Source organism: Phodopus roborovskii, unplaced genomic scaffold (assembly GCF_943737965.1).
Source record: "Phodopus roborovskii unplaced genomic scaffold, PHOROB, whole genome shotgun sequence".
Lineage (NCBI taxonomy): Eukaryota > Metazoa > Chordata > Mammalia > Rodentia > Cricetidae > Phodopus > Phodopus roborovskii.
Window position 1 is genome coordinate 26,096,520 of NW_026126549.1, and position 27,284 is coordinate 26,123,803.

The 27,284-nt window shown below is 42.0% G+C and overlaps 1 protein-coding gene across 4 annotated transcripts in view; it reads right to left on the reverse strand.

Moving 5' to 3' along the window:
- Positions 1-3,320: 3,320 nt before the first annotated feature.
- Positions 3,321-27,284, reverse strand: part of Spire1 (spire type actin nucleation factor 1) — a 106,396-nt gene continuing 82,432 nt past the window's right edge. Inside the window, exons 9-18 of one of the 4 annotated variants that reach the window (XM_051201079.1) lie at positions 26,655-26,696; positions 19,761-19,933; positions 16,867-16,957; positions 14,430-14,572; positions 11,756-11,929; positions 8,022-8,159; positions 7,382-7,452; positions 6,182-6,209; positions 5,957-6,093; positions 3,321-4,544 (exon numbers count right to left, since the gene is read on the reverse strand). In XM_051201079.1, the coding sequence (XP_051057036.1) occupies positions 4,286-4,544; positions 5,957-6,093; positions 6,182-6,209; positions 7,382-7,452; positions 8,022-8,159; positions 11,756-11,929; positions 14,430-14,572; positions 16,867-16,957; positions 19,761-19,933; positions 26,655-26,696 (1,256 nt within the window). In that variant the 3' untranslated portion in view covers positions 3,321-4,285. The remainder of the gene's footprint in view (positions 4,545-5,956; positions 6,094-6,181; positions 6,210-7,381; positions 7,453-8,021; positions 8,160-11,755; positions 11,930-14,429; positions 14,573-16,866; positions 16,958-19,760; positions 19,934-26,654; positions 26,697-27,284) is intronic. The other 3 variants (XM_051201080.1, XM_051201081.1, XM_051201083.1) reach the window with 3 other exon arrangements.

Sequence of the window (27,284 nt, forward strand, 5' to 3'; positions counted from 1 at the left end):
CACCTTACCATCAAGGACAGATCTCACCTCAGGGTAAAAGGATGGAAAAGGGATTCTAAGTGGTGGGTCTAAGAAGCAAGCTGGAATAACCATTGTAATACCAGACAAAATAGATCAAAACTAATCAGAAGAGATAGGGAAGAACACTACAGACTCCGGGGTGGGGTGGGGGAAGATCCACCAAGGGGATATGGTAATTCTAAACATATATGCACTAAAAACAAGGGTACTCAAGTTTATTAAAAACAAAAACAAAAACAAAAAAAACAAAACACTACTACAGTTCAAATCACATACTGGCCTTCATAGACTGGTAAGTGTGTAACTTCAATACTTCGCTCTCACAACAGACAGGTCAAGACAACAACTAAACAAAAAAATGATGGCATTTATGTCATAAATCAAATGGATCTAGCAGACATCTACTGAACATTCCACCCAAACAGTAAAGAATCTACTTTCTTCCCAGCAGCCCATGGAACTTTCTCCAGAACTGACCACATATTAGGACACAAAACAAGTCTCACAAATATAAGGAAATTTAAATAACATCCTAAACCTATCTATGTTAAGATTCAATCTGGGCATCAACAATAACAGAAAAAACAAAATATACAAACTCATGGGAAATGAGCTTAGTCTAATTGGTTAATTCAGAACGAGGACCCTTTCTTAGGACATGGCAAACATTCTCAAGGATGATAGTTGAGACCTCCTCCTGCATGCACACTCTTTCTCTCCTCTTTTTCTGGGGCAGATGGGTAAAAAGCCATGTCTGAGCAAGCCAACGCTTACAGTTAAGAGGGAGCAGCAGGACCAAAGCTGCTGTACTCCAGGCAAGCTGCCCAGGCAAACTTCAGACTCACAACCCTGTCTCCACTTCCCAAATGCTGGAATCAGAGATGTGTTTCACCATACCTGGCAATTACCTGTCTTTCTGTAGTCACACTGCTTCCTAACAGTAGTCACTGATGGAGAACTGTCTTATTTGATCCTTGGGGATTTTTTTTTTTTTTTATCCCGAGACAGGGTTTTTCTGTGTGGCTGTATTAGAATTCCCTTTGGTAGACCAGGTGATCTCAAACTCAGAGATCCACCTGCCTCTGCCTCCCCGAGTGCTGGCATCAAAGGCATTGTATTTTTACAAAGGGATTGTATTTTTAAACTGCTGTTGCAGTTTTACAACCTGCATGATTTCTAACAGCTAGTTAGTTCCTGGAAGACATCACTTCTTTACAACAGGAACTCAACACAGAAGGTATGCCGACCATTTTATTTTCCCCCTACTTAAGTTTTAAAATAAAATACCAAAAAAAAAAAAAAAAAAAAAAAAAAAGACGAGGTCTCATTATGTAGATCAGGCTGGCCCTGAAATCAGAGATTTTTCTGCCTCCGGAATGCTGGGATTAGAGGTGTGTGGCATCATACCTTGACAAAATAAAATACTCTTATGGAACACATTTAGCAGTCATGTACCCTTGGAATGAAAGCAATACTCTGCTTAAACAGGTGGGAAGCCAGGTCACAGACCAGTCAGTGGTACACATTTCTTCATGGTCCTTCCATGTGTAAAATTTTCTTTTTTCTTTTATCTTTCATGCTTTCTATTTAAAACTTTCATGTTTCCTACATTCACCTAAACATCAAGTCCTCTTTTAGTAGTTAGGAAAAAAACCTTACAAATTTCATAGTGTTGAGTTCATGGTAGTAACCCTACACACCTCTTCAACACAGATCATTTGTAAAACTACTGCAATAACAACTTTCTGGTTTAATTTGAAAGACTGAGACTTGAAATCTAGTAATTAAGTCAATGTACAAATCAATTATTTAATTTTCACTTGTCTTGGGAGAAGTAGTTCCCACTGCCAATAACAAATGTTTTTCAAATATTAAAGACTATGTTACAATATTTACACACATTCTTACACACTCTGACCTCATGGTCTGTGGGGCCAATGGGACTGGTATTGTGCCTAGAGGCATTAGGAGGGACAACATCCAGATGTGTTCAGGAGATGCATGGGACTCTGGGGTCAGCCATTAACAGCTGCTGAACTAGAAGAGCACAGCAGGGAAACAGGATGGGGGTTCCTGGAGGACAGGATGCTGGCTACTCTCAGCCTGGACTTTCAAAAAGCTAGCAGTACAAGCTGGGCCAGCTCTGGAGTGCTCAGCCTATGGGATCCTAGCTTACCATGGGTGTTGGGGGAGGGCAGTCTGTCTTGTAGATAGGGCAGAGTTAAACACCCACATCTTTCCTGGCGTTCCTCAGTGATGATTTTATTTCTACCATTTCAACCTGGTCATGTGTCACTTCACCATTTCCTGCAGGCCGTTTTACAAGCATGGCATACACTTGAACTCTTTTAACACACTTGGCAAATCCCATTAATGTGCTGAAAAATTTACATCCTGATGCTCTAGTAAAAGTGCTCACAAAGCTCAAATCACTATGCACAGTACTGTAAGCCTGAAGGAATGAGGTCAAATCCATGAGATTTACTAGGTCATTGATTTGTGAATGTGAATGAAATTTTCACTTGGGGCAGAGGGTGTGGCTCAGTGTGTTCTGTGGGAAGTCAAACAGTAATTAGTCACCGTTTTACAGAAGCATGTTACCCCAGATGCATGCCTATAAACCAAACAGGAACCCCCATGCCTTCTTCCTTGCTCCCTTCCAGGATGTCGTTTTTTTTTTTTTTTAAACTTATTCCTGGGGCCAGAGCAATGGGTGGGTCCCACCCAACTGCAGTATAAAGTTTAGATGGTCTTGGGGAAAACTGTATACACAACGGTCTTGAAAACAGCTGGAATGTGCTTGGTAGGGTCTTCTGGTGGCCACTTCCACATGCATCACAGAGGAGCTACTGACATGCATCATTTCAGTCAATTGGTAAAGTTTATTTCATAAGTAATTTAAAGCCATTTACTAAGCTATAAATTTCAATGCATTAGAAATGACTACTGCAGCATTTCTGAGGTGTCACTGTCAGTGTTAATGTGGAAACGTTACTCTGTGTCGATATTGCTATGAAATGCAACTGTCATGCCTTTTATTAAATGGAGCTGTCATCAATGATGACCATGAGAATGTTTTCTAAAAACTTTCAGGAATTACTGTGCATGTGCCTTCATCATTTTCCAAACATTAGTGGCAATGTGATGGGTTATTTCTAAGCACATGGAAATGAGGGACAGCCCATGGTATGTGTCATGGGAACTGAAGAATTTCAGGTACACAACACTACCTGCCAACTGCCCTTCACCAGAAACTCAGGAACATTTACAAGACAACTAGTGCAAAAAGCATCCAAAAATTGTGCACTGCAAGCAGGTCAATTTTCTTGAAATTTTAAACAGCCAGGATTTTTCTTTTAAAATTCATTTATAAAAATAAACTTCAGTTTGAGATTCAGGTACCAAACTGTGGTAAATTCGTCACAATGGCCACGCTATAACGTTATGGAAAATGCTGCTAAAACTGTATGAGACGTAACTTTTCTACGGCCCCCTCTGCGGCCACAGTCTGTCAGTTTACCAAAACACACTTAGCTGCTTGACAAAATCTTAGTCTTCCTTCTTCCTCAAACATCCACAAAATTTTAATTTTTAAACGTATATTATAAAACATTCACAACAGAGAATGAAGGCCTGTTAGCAGCTTGGGAGACAGTGAGGCATAGTGCCTGGGCAGGCCCAGCAACTCAGAGAAGTGGCCACCTGAACGGCTCCCTGGATGTTCTGCCCTGGACGCTGCTAGAGCCCGGAAGGAGTAGAGTCATCGGCAAGGCCTTCCAGGTTTGTGCTGTGAGACAGTAGACAACCTCACTGGCCCCAGGGAGCCCATGTGCCACAGGACTTTGGAGCATTATGTACATGGATAGGAACACTGTCAAGTGGAATGCCAATATGACTTACTGCTGAGAACTGTGCTAACATCAACACTCTGTCAGACTGGCTTCACACACGAGAAGCACTGTGCCTTAGTCAGGAAATTATGTGAAGAACATTGAGGAACTGAACTAAGGAAGTTTCTGGCTTCCCTATTCACACACACAAAATCAAGTTTTAGGCTTTCTGAGTGCAAATGAGCAACTGGCTGACCTCCTCGTCCTGTCCCATCAACCCATCAATATAAACACAGCCTTGAGTCTGTGCCTCAGGTGCAGCACAAGCCTGACCTGCTGCAGATGGAGCCTGTCAAAGAAAACCCCTGCAGAGTCCTGCAGCGTTGCTGCACTGAGGCCCCTCTGGACACAACAGCGAAGGGAAGGCACAGGGCTCAGACTTCATTGATAGTCCTTTCTGAGGGGCAGTACTCCGAGGGGCCTGCCGAGGACATGTAGAAAGACTGTGTCTTCCTTTTCAACCGGGCTCTTTTGTTGGCCAACACCAGGCTGCGCCGGCTTGAGCTGATGATTTCGGAAATGAACTTTTTGCAGTCTACACACACCTCCATTGTACTCCAATCCTCCATGAACTCTTTGGGAAACTGGAGTTCTTCATCTGATTTGTCCACTGATTTAGATTTTGAGGAAAACCTGTAGGGGGAAATTAAAACTATTTAGTATTCTTAACAGTTCTACTGCAATATTAAGATTAGGTAAGACAGCCTGGCAATGGTGGCACACACTTTTAATCCCAGCACTCAGAAGGCCTTGAGTTCAAGGCCAGCTTGGTCTACAGAGTGGGTTCCAGGACAGCCAGGACTATATATTGAGAGTCTGTCTCAAGAAGAGAGAAGGAAGAAAGAAGAAGAAAAAGAAGGAAGAAGGTAGGAAAAGGAGGGAAGAGGAGGAAGAAAAAAGGAAGACAAAAGAAATAACAGTGGCATCAATACTTTGGGGTGGGGTGGAGTTGGAGCGATGGCTCAGGGGTTAAGAGCACCAGTTGCTCTGAGAACCTCAATATAATCCCCAGAACCACATGGCAGCTCACAACCACCTGAAACCCTCTTCTGGACTCCACAGGTACCAGGTATACAGGTGGTTGATAGACTTACATGCCAGGAAAACACCCATGTACATAAAATATTAAAGTAATTAAAAAACAAAAGTAATACTGGAGCTGGGAGATGGCTCAGCAGGTAAGAGCTCTTGCCTGCAAATGTGAAGATAGGAGTGTTGATACCCAGCGTCCTTGCAAAAGCCAAGCAGGCATGGGGCATGCCTATAATCCTAGTACTCGGAGGCAGTCAGAGGATCCTGCAGCAAGTGGCTAATTAGAGGGAGCTCCAAGTTCAGATCTAGTCTCAGTATGAGATGGGGAGTGATTGAGTAAGAAAATGAATGTCAATTTCTGGTCTTTAAATGCACACTGCAGAGGATCCTGCAGCAAGTGGCTAATTAGAGGGAGCTCCAAGTTCAACTCACAGAGCTCCACCTGCCTCTGCCTCCTGAACGATGGGATAAAAGGTGTGCACTATCACTGCCTGGCAGAATTTTTTTATTTTTATTTTATGTGTATGAGTGTTTTGCCTCCATGTATGTGTGCAGTGCCTATACAGTCCAGAACAGAGCACCAAAACCCCACGACCGGAAATTACAGTCGTGAGGCCTCAATGGCACTAAACTCAGGTCCTCTGCAAAAGTAGCAAATGCTCTTAATTACTGAGCTATCTCTCCAGCCCCAATGACCTCCTAATCTTCCTGTCTCCCTCTCCCAACCCACCTAGCCTAAAAATCAATTTTAAAGATGTTTTTCTAAAGGCATAAAAGTTATTTAAAAATATAATTAAAACAAAACTATGTTAAAATATCTTTTAAGTAACTAGGTATTATGGACTGAAAAATTCCTTAGGAGGAACTCTGAAGTTTCCTACAAGACTGAAACTGTATCAAAACCAATGACCCAGTAACATACCCTGACCCAAACTCTACCCCTGGCATGACCACCCCAGCCCCAAGTATTATTTCCTCAGAGGATGCTCTTGAAGATTCAGGTCCCTGCTCACCTGGCGATACTTCGAAGTGGCCGATGGTGACCACTGGATGATTTTTCTGACCTCGGGCAACTCTCTCCCTTTTGCACGGCAGAAGGTCCCAATGAGAAGATAGGTAGAGTGGAATATGGCTTGGAGGGCAGCCGCATCTGTTATCCCAGATAAAAATGAGAGTGAGCTCCAGGATGGGCAGGGGCAGTAAATAGATGCAGTGGCGATTTCACTGAGTAAACTTACCTTTTTGCAACACTGTGAGCACACGGGCCTGTGTACAAAACAAGAAGTGTTACTTGGTGGAACACAATGGATGCAGATAAAGCCAAGGTTGTAGAGCTATGAGCTTCTTCAACTAATTGCAAACATTCTCTATCCTTCTGTAGACTAAAAGACAATCTTAAAATTTAACTATTACATTGTCTCTTAAAACCAGGATGTACAACTGTGGTGGCTCATGCCTGTAACCCCAGTACAAGGAAGCTGAGTGGGGGGGAGACTGCGGAGAGCCTGAGGCCAATTTCAGCTTCAGAGTGAGTTCCAGGCCAACAGTGTGACCTCATCTTAAAAACAGACACACAGATAGATAAACAAAAAGGGTGTGGAAAGCCCACCAGTTAAAGAGTCCTTCCTGCTCTTCCAAAGGATCTGAGTTCAGCTCATGATGGACTGTGACTCTAGATCCAAGGGACCCATGCCTCCTGGCCTCTGTGGCACCTACACTCATGGGGGTTCACTCACAGAGATACATATACAAGCACATAAATGAAAATAATAAAAAGAGACTTTTTTTTTTGTTTTGTTTTGAGACAGGGTCATACTATGTAGGTCTGGCTGTCCTAGAACTCAGTGAATAGACCAGGTTGGCCTTGAACTCGGAAGCACTTTCTACCTCTGCCTCCTGACTGCTGGGATTAAAGACCTGTACCATGATATCACCACTACCACTAAAAATTAATCTTAAAACTTAACAGTAGCAACAAACCAAAACATAGACTAACAAATAAAAGGGATAAACTTCTATTTGGAATTTTATTAGTGTACCCAGGGATCATATGATAGCCATGGATTTTTTTTTTTCCTGTTCAAGGATGGCAGAGTCATTTCGCTTATGTAAAAGAAACAAACCAGGCACAGAGGTATATGCCTGCAACCCCAGCATTTGGGAGGCAGAGGCAGGAGGATTAGGAGCTGAAGAGCACCCAAAGCTCTGTAATGAGCTTCAGCTCGGCTGTCTCACAACCCCCTCTCAATTAAAAAAAAAAAAAAAAAAAAAAGGAAAAGAAAAAGAAGTAACATGCAGAGTAACTTTTGTTTTCCAGTTCAGCAACAGTCTAACCCACTCTTGAAGAAACTGCAGTGGTAAGGTAGGCACAGTGCAAAGCCACAAATGCATCCTTCCTAATTAATGCTCCCCTCAAGTGGGATGAACAAAAGCCTTACCTCTTACAGAACTGACAGGTGTATGACCACGTGAAGAAGGAAAACCTCCGTGTCCGGCAACAGAAGCAAAGCTAAAACATACAAAATTAAAAGAGAAGGGAAATGGGCCCAATCCTTCCTGGCTTTTGTGCTGGATCTACTTCCTGCTCATCTAGGCAATGTTGCTGGTATGTTTGCAGACAGAAGAGAGGACTAGGACCCAGAAACCCTGCTTTTATGCTTAGCACGGACACATAACCCAGTTCTATGTTTTGTCATTAAACATTATTTCTTCAAAAGTAATAATGATCACAGTGCCCAAGCATCTCATGGTCACAGGATCAATTCTGAGGAAAGCTAACTTCTATTTCCCAGACATGCTTTCTTTACAACTCAAGTACATATGGCTTTAGGAAGCTATATTTTATCTTTATCTTTTAGGGTCGTTCTTAAACCTTTTATTAACTCTGCCAACAGAGAAACAAATAAACAAATAAACAAAAAAAAAAATCCCCTCTTGTGAATGAGAAGAACAGGGAACAACCTAGAATATATTAAATACCTGACCTTCTAAGACCCCTTAAGTCCTATACCACCTGGCTAGCACACCAGCCTCTTAAGAGACCATGCCTGTACAGTTCAACCCACTTATCAGTTCTACCTTTCCTTTTTTCAGGGCAGTGTAGACATCCTTATACTGTTGGTACTTTTCCAGTTCTGCTTTCACCAGGACCTGACGAATATGCATCACTTCCTCCACAGTGAGAGCCAGGCACTCCACTGGGTAGCAGAATTCCTCCTGAAATTCAAAGTGCCTTGTGAGTGAGGAGTGCCAGCCCTGCTCTGGGACTGCAGTGCTCCTCAAGATCAGACACCTGGTTAGTAGTTTCAGAGGACAGGATTCCCATAATCACTGGGACACAGCTGGCTCCTCTGGGGACCACATCACTAAGTGTACCAGAGAAAACAGGACCGTGACCGAGTGAAATGCTGCAGCCAATAAACCGAAGTTCTCACGTTTGGCCAGGTAGTTTTTGCCTTCAGGAAAGCTATTATCTATGGTTGAAATCTTGAGAAAACATGGTTATTCTAAACAAGTTTTGTGTCACAGATCATTCTGCAAATATTTTGTGCGCTACACTCTACTAGAAATGAAGCAAATCTACAAGTTTGGTCCTGTTTTCAATACTGGTTTGTGGTACCCAGAGCAGCCAAGTGAAGGTGGTTAGTATTTTATATGGATAAGCATTACTGAGCAATCAGTTACATCAGCACATTTTCAAAACTCCCTAATGCTGAGTGGGACAACAGGAAGTGGAAGCACGGACGCTAACTCCCTAAGCCCATCTCTCCGGCCGCCTAGGACTTTTAGCGACTGCTGGATACACAGTCAGCACAGATGGAGACAGCCTCTTGTGATAAATATTTATGTTGGCTTCTTATGTTAATGGCCTCCTTACAAACAGCTGTGAAAAATGTTGATGTAACTGATCCACTGAATAAGAGCCTCGAACCATCCGTTCTCCATCCGGTGCTGTTGATTGGTGGATCTAAGAGAAAGACAGAACGGCCCTGTGCACTCAGGCCCTGCCAGGCTTCAAGGGGCCATTGTGGTTCATTGACACTGAAACTCAATGTTCTCAGCACACACATTACAATTCACTCCCACATGCCACAGCACTGCTCCCAGGCATTCTGGAACCAAATAAGCCAAATGAGAAAGCACATGACCACAAGGGCAGTCAGTTTATGGAGTTTTAATATTCAGTTCTGTCTTTCAATCAGAAAGAAACAAAAGTAAATCTAGGTTGCAAATTTCACAAACATTAGCATTTACTAAAAAACCTAGTCTGGCTCACTTTGCTTCAATTCAACACAGAATTGCTTAAGCTGACTTAAAGGGGCGGGGTTTGCTTCAGCTTTGGGAAGAATCCTGCAGTTGAGTTGTTAAGGAGCTTCTCAGCAGGTGGGGGCCAGGGTTTGCAGAAGGAGATTGCGTCATTTGCTCTAAGATGCCCACAATGGGCATTCAGAAGGAGCCGCCGCTGCCATCATCCACTTTCACTTTTAGTGGGAAAGCTTTCAGAGACAATATGTACTTACTTTGTCTTACCCAGAGAACAGAACAGTGTCATAGGGACAATGAGCCACCTCTGTGAAGGTTAGGCCCGTTAAGTGTGGCTTGTGGCTGCACACGGTTTCTTGATGAGTTTCCTTTTTCAACGTTTTTCTAGCAGTATTTACTAAAAGGTGGCTGATGGCTAACTAGGACAAAACTGCTAAACCGCAGCAAAATCCTGCACTGATCTAACTAAGCAAGCAAGCATTCACTCGGCTCCCTGTGTCCTGCAGCTTCCAGGCTGTGAAGGGTTGTCATGTGAGGAGAGACCACCACACAAAACAAGCTACCAGCCTGCTTCCCTGTCTGCAGTCTAAGTCACAAACAGCTTACTTTGTCAAGATACCTTCAACTTTCTGCTTTGAACCACTTGTAAATCAGCGCTTCACAGAACACTTTAAGAAATCATGGAGTTTGTTTATTTTCTTTCACAGAACACTTTAAGAAATCATGGAGTTTGTTTATTTTCTTTTCCTTTTTAAAAAAACTTCATGCATACTACCCCGTAGTAAAAACAAATGCTAATGTTTTAACTCTAGAGCTTGCCCAAGGACAACAAGACTTTAATGCAACATTGTGACTAGAAGAGTTTCAATTGTTTTTCTATCTGACAATATTAATTCAAAACCTCTAAAGCCAAATCCAACTGTAACAGATCTGAAGAGCATGCCCGGTGCTGGGACTAGAGAGTGCCTCCACCACCTGACCCTGTGTATTGTCTCCTGCTGTGGGCTCAGTGGGTTGGGTTATACCAGCCTGATTGTTGCTCTAATGTCCCAAAGTAACTCAAAATGTGGGGGAAAGCAGCAAAGGCTTTGACAGTAGGGCCACACATGCCACAGCTGATTTACATGCTTACAAGTTGAGTTTTACTGAATATTCTGGTTACAGTTTAACCACATAAAAGGGGTCAGGATGAGGCAGCACAGACATTAGACAGCAGAGTGTGAAACTGGCTATTAGTTACTGGGCCACAGAGAAATGAGAAGATTGGTCGGTCGGTCGGTCTGTCTGTCTGTCTGTCTCAAAGAGGGGCATGGGCGTGAGTACCAGCATGAGGCTGTGGACATAAGAGGACCACTTGTGGTTCTCTCCTTTCACAATGTGGGTCCTGAGGATTGAACTCTGGCCATCAGGTTTGGTAGGCAACAAGTGCCTTAACCTGCTGAGTCATCTTGCAGGCTCTGAGAAGAGAGATCTTTTATATAATGGCTTCAGTTAGAAAGAAACTTAAAGACACGTCAGTATCAGATATTTATAAACTATCCAAAGTGAGGCCAATTTAAATAAAACATGACTTACATTTAATAATTCATCTCTTTAAATTCAATTTTAAAATTGAAAGTGAATTTGTTTTTTGCTTAAAACAGTCTTTGGACTTTGTAGGTATTTCTGTTTGAGGGTGTTCAAAATAAAATGTGAACATGTATCGGTAAGAGGAATTAAAGAGTCACCTATTTTGTCTAAGGGTCTGACCTAAAGTTAGGTGGGAAGTGATGGACACAAGATGGGACATGGAGATTTCATGACCAATAACAGAATTAGGAACATGCTCACTGCTCCTTGCATCTTTACATTCAGATGAGTAACAAAGAAATGAGCTGCCCAGGGGGCTTGTTTTATAACACTGACCCTTGAAGAGTCAGGTCCTTTCTGCTCTCTACCACTGGGGAAGGGGCAGGGGATTTAAGGTGGTCTTTACAAAGAATTCAAATGATAGTAACATATATTATTCTGCGAGGGAAAAAATACCTCCCCTACAAAAAAGTGATAAAATGAGAAACAGTGAAAATGTTTGGAATAACTGTCAGACTCACTTCTCCTTCTGGAGAAGCAGCACTCTGAGGGGAATGGGTATGTGGAAGAAACATCAGGGATGCACCCACACCTCTACAGATGTGACAGGCTGTCCAATGTGGCCAGCTGGGTGAGTGAATAAACCCTTCCCAGGGCTCCAACAGTGGGAGATCACTGGGGCCCTCACAGGGGTGCCCCGCAGGAGTCGGAAGGAAGCCTGCTGACAGTGAGTCATTCCCAGAGACAAACACCCACAGGCTTTCTAGCTGATGCTGCATTTTGAGTTTGTTGTCCTTTCAGCTATTTTCTTCTCCAATGAGATCACAGCATGATCTATGCGTCCTAAACAAGATTGGAATCAGCGATCAAAAGCAAAGTGCCCTTCTGAGCTGTTAATTCTTGCGGAGTGCAGTAGGTGAGGATCACTGTCAGAGATACAGAGAGTAAAGGATTCCCAGAACCAGCTGAAAGAGGCCAACCTTTGAGGGTTTCCACCTGCTGGTAAAAGCTCTCTCAAACAGATAATACATAGCCCCTGCTACCCCAAACATGGCTGCTTCAAAAGGATGAGAGCTCAGCAGAGAAGCTGTTTGTATGGTAGAGAAAAGTGGTCGGAAAGGCGTCCTTGGCCATACACTGCTTATCCTAGGAACCTGAACAATGGAAGGGAAAAAGAAAACAGCAGGGGGAAAGAAAAGGAGAAAATGCTGAACACGTGACCTACAAACAGCAATTACAGACTGTGAAAGAAAAACAAAACAAAACAAAGCAAAACAAAAAGCAACATGTGGATGGCAATGGTACATGCTGACATCCCATCCATTTTTGTAAGTCAGGAATCAACCAGTAAGCCATGCCCCAAGGGTCACTCTGCAGAAACACTTAGGGCTGTGAGCACTGTGATTTTCCCAAAGGAGGCTGCGTGAGATGCAGAGTAGAGTTCTTGGCTCCCATGCCCACAGCCCACCTGCCCCTGCCCTGGGAAGGCCCTTAAAGACAATTGCTTTTCATGTGAACCGGCAATCAGTATCAGCAATTTGACCAAACACTGAAAAAATGAAAAAGTATTTAAATATAATGAAATAAAATTTATTAACAGCAAAAACATTCCTGCCATTTTCTTCTTTTCTACAATGCAGTTAAAGTGTTCCATGACTATGCTTTTTAAGAACATCATTTACTGAAGTAGAGGCCATCACTGTCAGTTATTTCCACAAATTCACCAAGCTACTAGTGAGAAAGTGAAGCCACTGTGTGGAAGAGGCATTTCCCTCTCAGCTGGTGACCCTGTGCACTTGAGGGAGTGGTCCCCCAGCATGACCTCCTTCCCTGCCTTTTAACTTTCACTATCTGTGTGGGGCAGGGCCCCTTTCCCACTGTCTGTTCCCAAGACCCTCCCTACTCAGTGAGTGCAAACAGCTGTCTTCGTTTTTTCTCCTTCTCCACAAGAAGCTCACAGTCTGACCAAACATACATCATAGTTCACCTTCCCCAGCAAACAGTCTTTGTGTGGCCTGCATGTGGCTGTAGGGCTTGGCGTCACTTATATTATTAGAGCAAAGTACGTTGTAGTAATCTATAGCTCCTTTATGATCATAACTTTCTCTGTCCTTTGTTTTTTTTTTTTTTTTAAACATAGTCTCAAGGAACCCAGAAGGCTGACCTCGAGAGTGACCTTCAACTTCTGGTCTTCTTTGCTGTATTGTCCCAAGTGGTGTATACATTATAGGCGTGCACTACCACATCTAGCTGTGTAGTATATTTTGGTAAAGTAAAAATTTGTTCATAACTGGCTAACAGGTTTTGGATTTTAAATCTGAGCTTATTTCGCTGAGTTGCTTTACTGCTCCATTTTCACCAAAGAATAGTTTCTGTTATTTATTTGTTTTTCAAGACAGGGTTTCTCTGTAGCTTTGGAGCCTTCCCTGGAACTTGCTCTGTAGACCAGGCTAGCCTTGAACTCAACAGAGATTCTCCAGTGCTGGGATTAAAGGCATGTACCACCACTGCCCAGCTAGCTTTAAAACAGGTTCTTATTGGGTAGCACAGGTTGGTCTGGAACTCACTATGCATCTCAGGCCTTGAGATGGCCCTGAACTTGTGGTGACCTTCTAAATATTAGCATTACCAAGCACAACACTATGTCAGTAGCTCAGTCACTATGGAGGAGTTAGAAAAATCTCATAAAAAAAAAAAAAAAATGGCCATCACCCCATGAATTCTTTAATTATATTATTTTGGAATAGAGGTGACATCAAATGCCACACTCTAAACTCTGCCCACACTTCCTGTCTATACTGACCACTGTGTCCCCTCCTTGAAGGAAGGATAACTGTTTGCTGCCTCATTTGAAACACATAGGACTCATTATAGGTAAAGATGGAGCTATAAGCATGTTCATGTGATTTTTATTCCTGAGTATTTGAAAAAAAAAAAAAAAAACATTACCTATTAGAGCAGTGGTTCTCAACCTTTCTAATGCTGTGACCCTTTAGTACAGTTCCTCATGTGGTCACCCTCAACCACAAAATTATTTCATTGCTACTAACTACTTACTACTGTTGTGAATTGTAATATAAATATCTGATATGCAAGATATCAGATATATGTGATCCAAAGGGGTCCTGACCCACAGGTTGAGAACCTCTGTGGGTGGAATGCTGGTGGACCCCTGCATCTTACTGTGTTGTGGAAGCACATGAGGGAAACCAAAAGGGTCTCTACAGACTTCTGCTGCTAGAGCAATAAACTTTTCTGCGTGTGCTATCCCACTGTAAGGAGCTGTTACCCACTATTAAATGCTAAGACAGCAGCTCCGGCCTGCATTATGTACACACTAAAAAGCAAAATAGAGCTCTTCCTATTCTGCTCAGATAAAGTAATCTACTCAGCTTTTTATGCGGAGAACTTTTTGACAATTTTAAGTGGATTAATATGCTCTAAGACAAAGCAAGCATTTCTTTAACAAACCTTTTGAAAATGAGTACTCACAGCAAAGACTGGTCAAGTGTAGCCAGAGCCCATTTTCTTTAGAAATTAAGCACACAGACATTAAATGCATGCTAGCCTGTGAGGGAGGGCTTTCCTCTTTTCCACTCTGGAAACAAGCCTCCTCTTCCTCCCTGACATCTCTGTTCATTCTTTGGTACTTACAAGGGAGCGTGAGTTCTGCCTGCATGGCGGCAGAAACTGCCTCACGTTTGTAGGTGTTTCCTTTTCAATGGAATGGCGCCTCTGGGGTGGTTGCCGTCTCTCTGGCTGGGGTGTTGATGAGATAGGCAAGAATTTCGGAGGCTCTAAAAATGTAACCAAATAAATGGACTCTATTAAAAAATAAAATATTGAATTGTGAATTTTCCAACAGATAACCTCTGCACTATGTGACAACACTGTATTTGAAGATGAAGCACTTATTTATTTCAGTAGAGAGCTATTCTAAGATGTGTTTGCTTTTAAAAATAAAGTGCTTGTATTTGTATTCTCCTTATTTTGGAGTAATTATCTACTTGATGTTTATAGGTCTGGCTTTTTCACCTGAGAAACAGAATCTCATTCAGTATATTTAATTTTATAATAGTCATGGAGCCAAATCTTTGGGCTATATCCAAGGCACAAATTCCAGAAAGTGTATATTCACAATGATGTAAATTTTGTGCCTTGAGTAACTTTGTAAAGTATCTCAGAAAACCTGGCAATCCCTTCTATCTTCATAAGACTTTTTAAAAATGTATTTATGAAGATGACTGTACTATAAATATTTTGGGCATGACTAATTTGTATCTCTTCATATTCATTCTGCATGATCTGTATATAGTACATCAACTTAGAGGTGTGACCTTTAACTTTTTTTAAAAACTGGGAGGTCAATAAAATTTAAACTGTTTAACAAAAAAATGAGTTATGCTGTCACAGCTTTGTTTAGCACTTTCTCCTACTCTACTTGCAAAGCAAGGCTGCTTCATACAGTAGAGAGGAAGAATCAACAGAGTTAAGTAGGCAAATGAAAAATATAATTTCCAGTCAAGAAATGACAGTGAAGTTCATTATACAATTTGAAGGGCACTCTATAATATTAGTTTAGTCATTTATATTGAGACAGGATGTCCTGTGGTCCAGGCTGGCCTCAATCTGCTACATGGCTGAGGCTGACCCAGACTGCTGACCTGATCCCATTACCTCTACCTCCTGAGTGCTGGGATTATAGTCATCACTCTACAGCTGAGCTCCAGCTCAGGGGCCTCTTGTGATGTTTAATGGGCCTGGCCAACAAGCAAGGCCAACTCTTACTGACTTAACTGTATGTGTGTGTGAGAGAGAGGTGAGTACACATGTGTGTCGTGTAACAATGCACATGTGAGAGTCAGAGGATAGCTTTTAGAAGTCAGTCAGCTCTTGCCTTCCACCATGGGATCTATGGACAGAACTCAGGTGGCTAGGCTTGCAAGGCCAGTACTTCTACCCTCTGAGTCATCCCCCATCCCTCATTGCTTTTACATAACTGTTTACATAACTGAAATGCTATATAATCCCAGGACTTGGGAAGGAGGAGCAGGAGGATTAAGATTCAAAACCACCCTGCAGTACATGAGATCCTGTTTCAAAAGAATATAAGAACTCAAGCTAAAGCTGGGTGGTGCTGCATGCCTTTAGTCCTAGCACTCAGGAGGCAGAGGCAGGTGGATCTCTGTGAGTTCGAGGCCAGCCTGGTCTACAGAGTGAGTTCCAGGACAGCCATGGCTGTTACAAAGAGAAACCCTGTCTAAAAGATAAATAAGTAAATAGGACTTGTTTCTATTTTATGCGTGTGTATTTTGCCTGCATGTTCATATGTACACCATGTGTGTGCCTGGTGCCTAAGGGGAGTTACAGATGATGTAAAGTGCTATGTGGGTGCTGGAAACCTAACACAGATCCACTGCAAGAGAGGTAAGTGTTCTTAACTACTGAGCCATCTCTCCATCCCCCAAGAACACCTTAATATTCATGAATTGATTTCTAACTGTTCTTAATGACTTCATATTACTGAAAGCCTTTACATCATCCCCCCCCACCCTGTTTTTAGTTTTTCAAGACAGGGTTCCTCTGTATTGGTTTGGAGGCTATCCTGGAACTCGCTCTGTAGACCACCTGGTCTCAAATTCAGAGATCTGCCTGCCTCTGCCTCCAGAGTGCTGGGATTAAAGGCATGCACCATCACCACCTGGTGTCTTTAGAAATCTCTTAATTTTAGACACTGTACTCAGAATCCACAGCTCCCTATCTATAAAATTGTCTTTACTATCTACACATGTATTGGGCATGGCTGTACATATATTACACCAGGCAGGGAGCAAATATGGTTATTTAGTGCTTCTGAGCTTAAATTCAGACACTGCTGATTTATCTGTATGTGTGCTTGCTAGGTATAAAAAATAAACTTGCTTGATCTAGTTAAGCTAACTGTCCACGCAGCCTGGGAAGATATCTGAGCCTGTCTGTTTCTGACACTCAAGTAAAGGGTTAGTTCTACATATCCCAAATGATCACAGTGTGCTGTGGGGCCCTTGCTCTAGGTCAAGTGTTGTGTAAGGTATGTAAGGTATGCACTCACTCTTCCTTGTGCACATGGCCTCCAGTACTGGGTCCTCATAGAGGGAGGGAGATACACTGCTGCTGCTGGTTGACTTGTGCAGAGTTTCCTCCTGAAAAAGGCAATTTGTAAACTTCAGATCCTGTGCTATGAATAACATCCTAGTAAACAGTACTTTAACATGAGACACTAAATTGTGTAGAGTTCAAGGTAAACTAGAAGGGGTCTAAAACTAGGGATGGGCTCATGTCCTCACTTTGCATAATTAAGTGATGGGACAGGGTGGGAGAGATCAAGCCAGTATGCAGCATTTCTCCATGACCTCTGCTTTGCTTCCTGCTTTGAGTGCCGGCCCTGGATTCCCTTAATGGTAGACTGTAACCTATGGGCTGAAATAAACCCATTCTAACACAAGTTACTTTTGAGCATGGTATTTACCACAGCAACTGGAAAGCAAAGTAGAATAAGAGCTTTATCCACTGGGCCCAACACCAACATGTGTTCTTGTAATGGAAAATAGATTCCCAGTGTCCCACGAGATTCTGAAAGATGGGTGCTAGTGCTGGATGGACTTAGCTGTAGTTCCCATTCCATTTCTAGCTGCTGGACATTATACTTCTGTATGCATCTGATGTCAAAATATGTTTTGGTGTTTAAAAACAAGGGATCTGGATGTTCCTCAAGATAGGAGGAAATGTTCAGGTACACTGGAAAAGTAAGTGGGTGGGGAGGAGGTAGGAGAAGGAGGTTGAAGATGGGCTTCTCCCCCTTCTTGAGACTATTCTTTATTTGTTCACTGCACAGCCTCAGTTGGTTTGCACAGCCATCACAGACACAGACAGAGTCAGTTACAAAGCTATGAGAAAGCTGTGTGCATGATGAGCCTGGATTGTGAGGACAACTACTGGAGCATGCCATGGCACAGCAAGACCAACATCACACAGAAACAGCAAGAACCCTGGCTGTCTGCTACATGCATGAGATCAGGACTGAGTCTCTGGACTTTGTAGTGTTCAGCTGCACAGCCTAAGGCACTCCTAGCAAACATGTGTCTCATCAGGCATGCTTTTAATTCTCATTTAAATTAGAATTAATTGGAATGTTAACAATAGCACACTTCTGCCTCTGCATTTGATACTTACTGAAGACAATAATGAAAAAAAAAAAAAAGGAAAAAGAAGAATTTGTGAAAAGAAAGAAAAAGAATAGTGGGAGAATTACATTAAGCGGGGAATAAAATTTACTAGGAAAAGTGAACAGAATCTAATGTATGATGGGAAACACTGAACATCTTTGCATCTATGGCCATTATCAGAAGCAAATATGACCAAGCAAATAAATGTTGGTTTAGGGGATTCCTGACATCAGAAATTAATAGAGGAGTGAGGGATATCCATTGCCATTTATTCCTTGCACAAGTTCTGGATCAATAAAATCAATTGCCCTCATGGGGGGCGGGGGCACAGATAGGAGGGCTGACAGTCCTGCTAGAGGACAGAAGGACTGGCTCTGTCACCAAATGTAGGATGCAGGCACTGACACATGTGGACACACGGACAGCTAACAAGATGTTCCTGTGCTCTCTCCACACATTCATAGCAAGGACTCAGGGCAGGTACTGTGGAGAACCGTCTTCACTGTTTCACGCTATTAAGACCAGGTGTTTCATTCACCTATGTAAATATCTGGCTTTTACAAGGGATACTTTTTCGTGGCTTTAACCAGGTAAAAGATAGTCTGGAAGTAGCTGATGTTGGAAGAGATGTTTAGGATGAATGCAATTTATTTGCCAATATTAAACTAAAGCTGTGTAATCAGAAGTTTTTACAAAAAATACTCATGTGTGTATAGGAGGATTTGGGACATCTTTCCCTATCACCATCCCTTGGCCTGTCCCTGACTCAAGCAAGTCTCTTTGGGATCCTGGGGAAGCAAACAAGCCCAGAAACCCTCCTGTCTCTGTCCCTGTCCCTGCCCCATTTGGAGCTAGAGCCCCATTTGGAGCTAGAGCCCCAGCCCCAGTCACATGTGGGAACCTGGCTTGTCATGTGGGCACTGGGACCTGACTCCTAATTGCTGCTCCATCTCTCCAGCCCCATCAATAGAAACTGATAACATAATACAAATCCCCAATGTGAACAACAGCTGATTTCAAATAAGCCTCTTGCATATCTGAGCTTTCTAAACATTAAAGATTTAATGTAATTAGAAACTGTAAAGCCTGTGTCTAAAAAATGAACACAAAGCATTCCTGGACATACCTTTGATTAGCCTTTCCTTATACTTAAAAACACCAATTTAAGGCTGGGTGGAGGTAGCACATGCCTTATTCCACATGTGTGTCTATGCGCCATGGACAAGAGTGAAAGGTGCCATTTTTGTCTAAGTAAGGGCCAGGCAGTGGAGACCTAGCAAGAGTGCTTGCAGCTCAGCAGATGGTAGAGGTGCAGCATGGATGCAGGTGTGGAAACCAGACACATGGGCATTCTCCCCAGAAGGGCACTAGGTAAAGCAAAGACTCCCGCGAGCCCGGCTCTCTCCTTGAAGGTTTCTTTGTTGGCACTACAATTACAGGAAGAACAATTCTACATGTGTCTATGTGTACTGCAGAGGGAGAAGAACCTACAGAAACATGTCTCCACCTTATTTTCTCCTGCTCAAAATGAAGATAAAGGTCATAAGAGTTTTAAGACTGCTGACTTATCTTACTCCTACTTATAATAAGACTATATAGATCTTAATTTCAGTGCTATTCCCTAAGCATATCCACCTCACTGGTCTGTAGTAATAACAGTAACTGTCCTTACTGCCAGCTACATTAACTTAAATATTACCTTTACTGACTGAATCATGAAGAGAAGAGGAAGCAGCTTAAGGAACTGGGTGGGAGCCATCTCCATGCCTGGCATCCTTACCTCAGAGTCAGAGCTGTCCAGCTCGGCCAGGGTCGGGGCCTTGAGGAGTTTCTTCCGCTGTGCAGGTCCTGGCTGGGCAGCACCCAGCCCATTTTCTTTTGTTTGAGATGCTAAGGCTCCATTCACCACAGATGATTCCCCAACATTCTTTGGAGATTCTGGGGTAGTGACATCTAGTAAGAGAAAGGCAAAAGCTTACCTTTTCTTGAGCCAGGAAAGGTAATCTGTGTTGGAAGCACCACCAGGTGACACCATTTCCATGTCACACAAATAAAACACAAAGGCTCAGTACAATGATGCCATGCCTGTGCATATGGAACATTTGTTTAAGCTGTTGTCAGATTATAGGAAAACTTAAAATGAATAATTATCTATTCATATTTGTAGTTTAGAACTCAGAATTGGAAGAAATCCTAGATAACAGATCTTGATTTCTTGTTTCCCAGATAAATAAGCTGAGGCTCTGAGAAGCAAGCTATATTCATGCTAAGGCGTCAGTAGTGGGTAGAGGAAAGACAGCACACACAGTCCCCCCACCCAGGGATAAGATCTAAAAACATCTTGTCCTAAAATTCAAAGAAGCTAAGAATCCATACTCAAACACATTTATGTAAGCACCGAGGATCTGGGACACATCTCCTCAATACATCAGATTTAAATTATTAAGGGCTCACATCTGAATTAAGAAAGCCCTTCCACATTATGAAGAAAACAGCAGTATACAGTTGGCATAACCCAGACAGGATTCAAAGTCTACCTCTACTATTATCTGTCTGGGTAAGCTCCCTAACCTCTGGTTCCTTCCCCGTAAAGCAGAGTAGTACAGATAGTTGGTTGTGAGAATTGAGCAGGTTAGTAACTGTGAGTGATATCCTGTGCCTAAAACTGTCAATATTAGCCAACGATAACACTAGTTTTCAGCTCTCCTAAGTAATTCAAGCCCTTGACTGACAGTGCTGTGGGCCATAGCTGATTCCCAAGGCATGCTTTTTGGTACTCTAGCCTGAAATCCTCCAATGAAAACAATTTATTTTCTTGAGCATTTCATTTAAAGACAATATGGATTATCTCAAATAGCTAACTATAAAATCAGAGAAGTGAAAATGTGGTAAACAGTGCATAATTTAACGTGCAGACTAGCATGATCAATTGCACAGAGAATCATCCATGAAGCTTCTCTTGGGTAAGGGCTTCTAGATACCAAACTGAGAAAGCCTTTGGGAGGGGGAAGCATTGTAAATGAAGGTTATTTTTCTCTTAACAAGTGATATCTATATCCCTAAGTAGAAAACACCCAACACATTTATTTATTTATTTATTTATTTATTTATTTATTTATTTATTTGAGATAGGGTCTAATGTATAGCAGGCTGGCCTTGAACTCACTATGCCACTGGGAAGGACCACCTTCTGATACTCTTGCCTCCACTTCCCTTGTGCTGGGATTACAAGTGTGTACCACCATGCTCAGTTTATATGATGCTGGGGATCTCACCCAGGGCTGTATACATACTAGGCTAGTACTCTACCAACTGAGCTACATCCTCAGCCCCTTTATAACTGTGTTCTTACATTTTCCTTGACATTACTTAAAGGAACTATATATCATTTCTTACTACAATGATATACTTCTTATTTAAAATTTACAATGTGTTGATACATGTCTGTAACACCAGCATTCACAAGGCTAAGGCAGGAAGGACTCATTGTGAGCTTGATAGCCTGTGATACACTGCAAGTAACAGGCCAACTACAAGAACATAAAATATGTCTAGGCCAGCCTGGTCTACAGAGCAAGTTCCAGGACAGCCAAGGAAACCTGTCTTAGAAAAAAAAAAATCCAAAAATTTCTTGTATGATTTTTATTCTTATAGATCAAGAAGATCAGAAAACAGGCTCTTCAAAAACTGTAGAAGGTTTGAATAGCTACAGAGGATGGGGGACTGAAGGAACAAGAGGACAGAGAAGGAGAAGGAAAGAAGGGAGAAGACAGGGCTTACTAATTCACAATTTGGGTAAAAAAAGTTTTTTGAGCTCTGATTTGATATGTAGCCCTACTTATCCTGGAAGTCACTATGTAGACCAGGCTAGCCTTGAACTCACAGAGATCCTCCTACTTCTGCCTCCTGAATGCTGGGACTATAAGTATCTCCCAAGACTGGGCTCATGCCATCAAGGCAAAGAGTTTTTACTGGCTATATATTCATTTACTATATTGTAAAAAGATCCACTATTATATCACACCACATTCTTGTGGATGTATTTGCTTAAGGAAATTTAGGAGTTGTTTAGGGTAGATTAATTTTTTTAAAAAAATATTTACTTATTTTTTTTAAACTTTCTTTGAATTTAATCTTTGTGTCTTTCACAACATGCATCTTGAACTCTTTCATTTCCTGTTCCTGCATATCTGACCTCTGCCCTTGCAGTCCCCCCCAAAAAAAATTTAAGAGAAAAAAAAGATGGGGGGGGGGAGTCTCATCATGGAAGTTGTAGCGTGACACAGTGAGTCACAAAGTAAAAGGTGAAAGATTTATAGGCTCTGAAGAGTCATTGGTCTGGTTTGAGGCCTCTGGTTTCTGCTACACTGTGCTGGGCCCTCATTAAACTCCTCTTGGTTAACATACTGTTGCCCTGTGTGGTGGAGATCCTGCAGCTTTGGGTCTGCAGGATCAGTCCCTTCACGTGCTCCAGCAGATCACAGATGAGGTGGATGTTGGGGTGAGTCAACACATACTGGTTCTGGGCCTGGGTAGTTGCAGGGTGGGTCAGCCCGCCAGCTGAGAGCCAGGGTGAGCTCTCCTGCATTGCCTTGGAGAGTTCATTCTTTGCAGTGATGGGGGAGAGTGGGCGGAGTTCTCTGGCTTTCATGTCCTCAGGGTTGGATCTCCCACACCTACACCTTCAGGGCCAGTTCCTCTGTGTTGCCCAGGTATGACATAGGGACCACTCTCCCAAGTGTTGCAGCTGATGAGGGGCAGGGATAGGATCTGTCTTATGACCTCAGGGCCAGTTCTCCCACCTGCCTCAGCATTGATGGGGGTGGGGAGAACATCTCTCCCCGACCCATGCTGCCACTGGACAGAAGAGTAGTGGGGACAGCTCTCCCATGCTAACAACTTCCTGGGATGGCTCACCCATACCTCCACCTATAGGATTGGCTTGATTCTGCTGCCCAGGCAGGTGCAGGGCCTATTCTCCCAAGTGTTGCAGTTGGTGGCAGTCAGGGATAGCTCTCCTGCCTTTCTGGCCTCAAGGCCAGTGGTGAAAAGATGTATGTGTTTGTTTTTCCTACATGTATGTATGTGCATCAGGTATGTGGCTGTAGACACCAGAAGTGGTTGTCAGATCCCTGGTTGTGAGCTGTTATTGTGGTGCTGGGATCTGAGCCCAGGTCCTCTGGAAGAGTGACCCATTCACTGAGCCATCTCTCCAGACCCAGGGTAGTTTGAAAATTTTTAAATTGTATTGCTAGTGTTTCATATTAAAGTAGTATTGGTGTTGGTGCAGTTGTTGGCTATTCTTGATTGTTAACTTGGCTACATTTGGAATTAACTAAAACTCCCGCAGCTAGGCACACCTGTGAGGGATTTTTAATTAAATCTTTTGAAGCAGGAAGACCCACCCTAAATCCTCATCTTTATGGGTCATACCTTTTGGTGGCAGCCTGTAATAAAGGGCATAGGAGAAGGAAGTACTTGTTCTTTGTCTGTTTGCCCTCATTCTCTAGCAAGTTCATCCCTTACTGGTTTATCGAAAACCATCAGAGACATCCAGCCTCTTGGACCAAACAGCTTTGGATTCTTGGACTTTTCTACAGAAGACAGCCACTGCTGGGATAGTTGCACCACAACTTGTAAGCTAAGACACTCTATTAATTCATGTATGTGTATGTTATCTACATAGAATATATATTATATATATAATTCATTCTATCAGTTTTGTATCTCTACATACCCCTGACTAATACAACTGGCAAAATCAAAGCCTGGTGTGGTGGTGCATGCCTACATTCCTAACAGTTGAGGAATTAAGGCAGGAGAATGGCCAAGTTCAGTTATCAAGGTGTGCTTGGGATACAATGTGAACTCAAAGGAAGCCCGAGTAACCCTCCCTCAAAACAAGAAGGACTCCACTAGTGAAGTGCTTGTTTAGTATGCACAGGCTCTGGGTTCAAGCCCCAGCACACATAACATCAGGCATGGCAGTATTCTCTGTAACCTCAGTGCTCAGAAGTGGAGGCAGGAGGGTCAGAGGTCATCCCTGGTTACACACCAGGTGTGAATCAGCCTATCTCAACAAACAAAACAAAACATGCTTTTTAAAAAAAGTTAAGAGCCATGGAAGTAATGCATGTGGTTTAGCACTTGCCCACCCTGCCCTGTTGGCCTCTGGGAATTCAATTCATATCACACACACACACACACACACACACACACACACACACACACACACACACAATTCATTATCTCTCTCTTTCTCTCTCTCACATACAAAATTCATCTCTTTCTCTTTCATACACACACAAAATTCATCTCTCTCTCTCTCTCTCTCTCTCTCTCTCTCTCTCTCTCTCTCTCTCTCTCACACACACACACACACACACACAATTGGGGAGGAAGTTGGCAAAATGACATACAAACTGAAGTTTAGGGAGAGCCACTAAATGACAAAGGTTACCCGGAACAATATGCTATAGAACAAACAAACACTGTTGTGTGGCTCACTGACTGAGATGATGGAAACAACATCTGTAGAAAGTTCAAAGCTTTGAGGGGAATGATACTGGTAAAAGGTTTTGCCAGGAAGTTTCTGGTGATCTCCAAGACTAGATATTGTCAAGTCTCATTTCCTATAAATCTTGGCACCACATATTTTGAGGAGTTATTATTTGTATTTACTGTTGAAATAATAAATACTATTATTTCAGTGTATTAAGTGAAATGTGTCAAACTCTTTTTTGTTCATTTGTTTTTTGAGATAGGGTGTGTGTGTGTGTGTGTGTGTGTGTAGCCCTGGCTGTCCTGGAACTTGCTCTGTAGACTAGATTGACCACCTGGGATTAAAGGTGTGAGCCACCAGTCAAACTCTCGAAGATAGAATTTCTTGAGGAAAAAAATGATAATCTCTGTATGTAGAGCAAATGTTAATGACATAAAGTAGAGATGATTTTAAAAATTACTACCTCTTAAATTCAGAGTCTAAAGGGCAAACCTTTAAATTAAATACTTGAATAATTTTGTGTCTGCTGCCTTACTAAGTTGGACTAGTATTATAGTTGGACATGGATTATATAGTTAATATTTGTACATGAAAGATAAATCAGACTTACCTCAATTGATGCTGAATGGCTTATTAAGATTTTCACTAAGAAATATTTCTAAGATAGCCTTGAACAGCAGAATACACTTCCTTCTGTCTCTGCACTCCAGTTCAGATTCACTATACTACATGTTTAGTCTGCTTACTCCTCAGCCTGTTCGTTTTCTACTAAGAAGATGTACTTTAGTCTTTAAAATTGGAAGAATGGGTTAACCTTCCCCACTTATAATCTGGGACATTTAATTAACAGTCAAATGCAACAGTGGAAACATATAAGCAGTACAAGCAGTCGACAGGGAAGCTCTGGTAAACCACACAGAACATCACCGAGGCACAGACAGACTACAGCAGACAGTGAATACTGACAACAGAACTATGCTGCCCTGTTTTGTTCCTGACACAGGGTCGCCATGAGCCTGTAGGAGCACTAGAGACCATGCTAGAGCATGTCTGAGAGCATGCACACTGTCCCAATCAGACACATACCAGCCCGCATCTGTATGACAGGTAGCTTTCTACTCCTTATCCAACCAATGGGAACATGACCAGTAAATATCAAGAGTGACAGAGGCCAGCTTTTAGAGATTAGTCATAGCATACACAGCCCAAAATTTTGGTTTTATTTTCCAGTCTAAAATTTTTACAGGTTCACTGCACAGATGGCTGATAAAATAAATATAATTAGCCAAATGGATAAAGAAAATAGAAAAGGCTCTTGGATGGTCAGTCAAAAATAGTTAAATGAAGACCAAAATAGTAAAGTCATGTCTGAGAGCTACAAAACTAAGCATAAGTTTAAAAAACATGTAGAAATTACCTTGTAGTTAGAAGACAGTAAATATTCAATAATGACACTAGAAAAAGATACTCAAACTCATTGGTTTGTTAAATAAGGATTGGTAGGCCAATAATTCTTTTTAACTTAGGTATTCCACAACATTTCAAGGAACCTTGTGGAAAAATACATCTTACCTCATTTTAGCGTGAAACAGTGACTTGTGAAATTAAAAATTTGAATTTGAAAATATCTTGTAAGAATTAAGAAAAATATGAAAATTGGCTCATAAATATATTTAAAATTTTTATTTTAAAAAGGAGATAGTTTTATAATCAAACATAACCATTTTCAGTTGTCCATTTAACCGTTATCCCAGATTACTACAGACAGTGTAAGACACTGTCAGGAGGCCCGACAGAGGTCTTCTGCAGCTGGCACAGAGCCATGAATAACAGGCTCTGCCCATTAAGCAGATGGCACAGAAGGCAGTTTCTGCCCACCCAGGAAAGGTCTGATCCAGTGAGAGATAACCACATACTGGGCAGCAGTATCCACAGCTTGCCCGTTGCAGGACAGCTCCTCTGGGAGGATGCCATTCACTGTGGTTTTAATTACATGGACTGCTTTGAAATGGGTAGGCTATTTTATTTTACTGACCACAGCTTAGGAGAAAGCTTTTCAATTTTCTTTTCTGACATGTCTAAACAAGCAGACAAATGAATGGGACTCACAGAAACCACACAGCCCATGTGTCAGGTGTGAAAGTGCTTTTTTTTTTTTTTTTTTTTTTTTACCTGACAAGTCAAAACTGTGAGACATGCTAAGTGGCCGCATTGCTGAAAAAAAGAAAACAAACAATAAAGAGAAAGTAATTCAGCCATTAGGGATACACAGGGAGACAGGACAGGGAGAAGGGTGGGGGGCTCTCACTGGCACTTCTTGGAGCTATGTAGAAGCTAGTGGATACAATTCTGAAATAGAATAAAACCACACAAGAGTCTTAATTCCAGCTTTATGACAATGACAGAACAATAATACAAGGAAAGTATGAAGAAAAAGTTAACATTTTAAAGAATACACTGAAAATGAAAAACAAGGTAAAGAGAAAAAATATGAACCTCATCTCCCAAGAAGTGATAGCATTCCTTTTGTATGCAGTGGTCAGTTTTATTCAAAAGTTATGTTCATCAAATAATGAGTATCCTATAAATAATAATATTTGGTGGTTAGGAACTAAGAGGTTAAGCTTTCCATCCCAATGTGCAAGTTAACACTTTTAGATGTCTCAGGAAAATGGAGAGGGATTTTGTGTTGATGAGGATAATTTTCTAACTGCCATTCAAAAGACCAAAGTACTCAGTTCTACATTCAAATATATTTCAGATTTCCCTTGCTAGATATAGCAAACAAAATAATACATATTC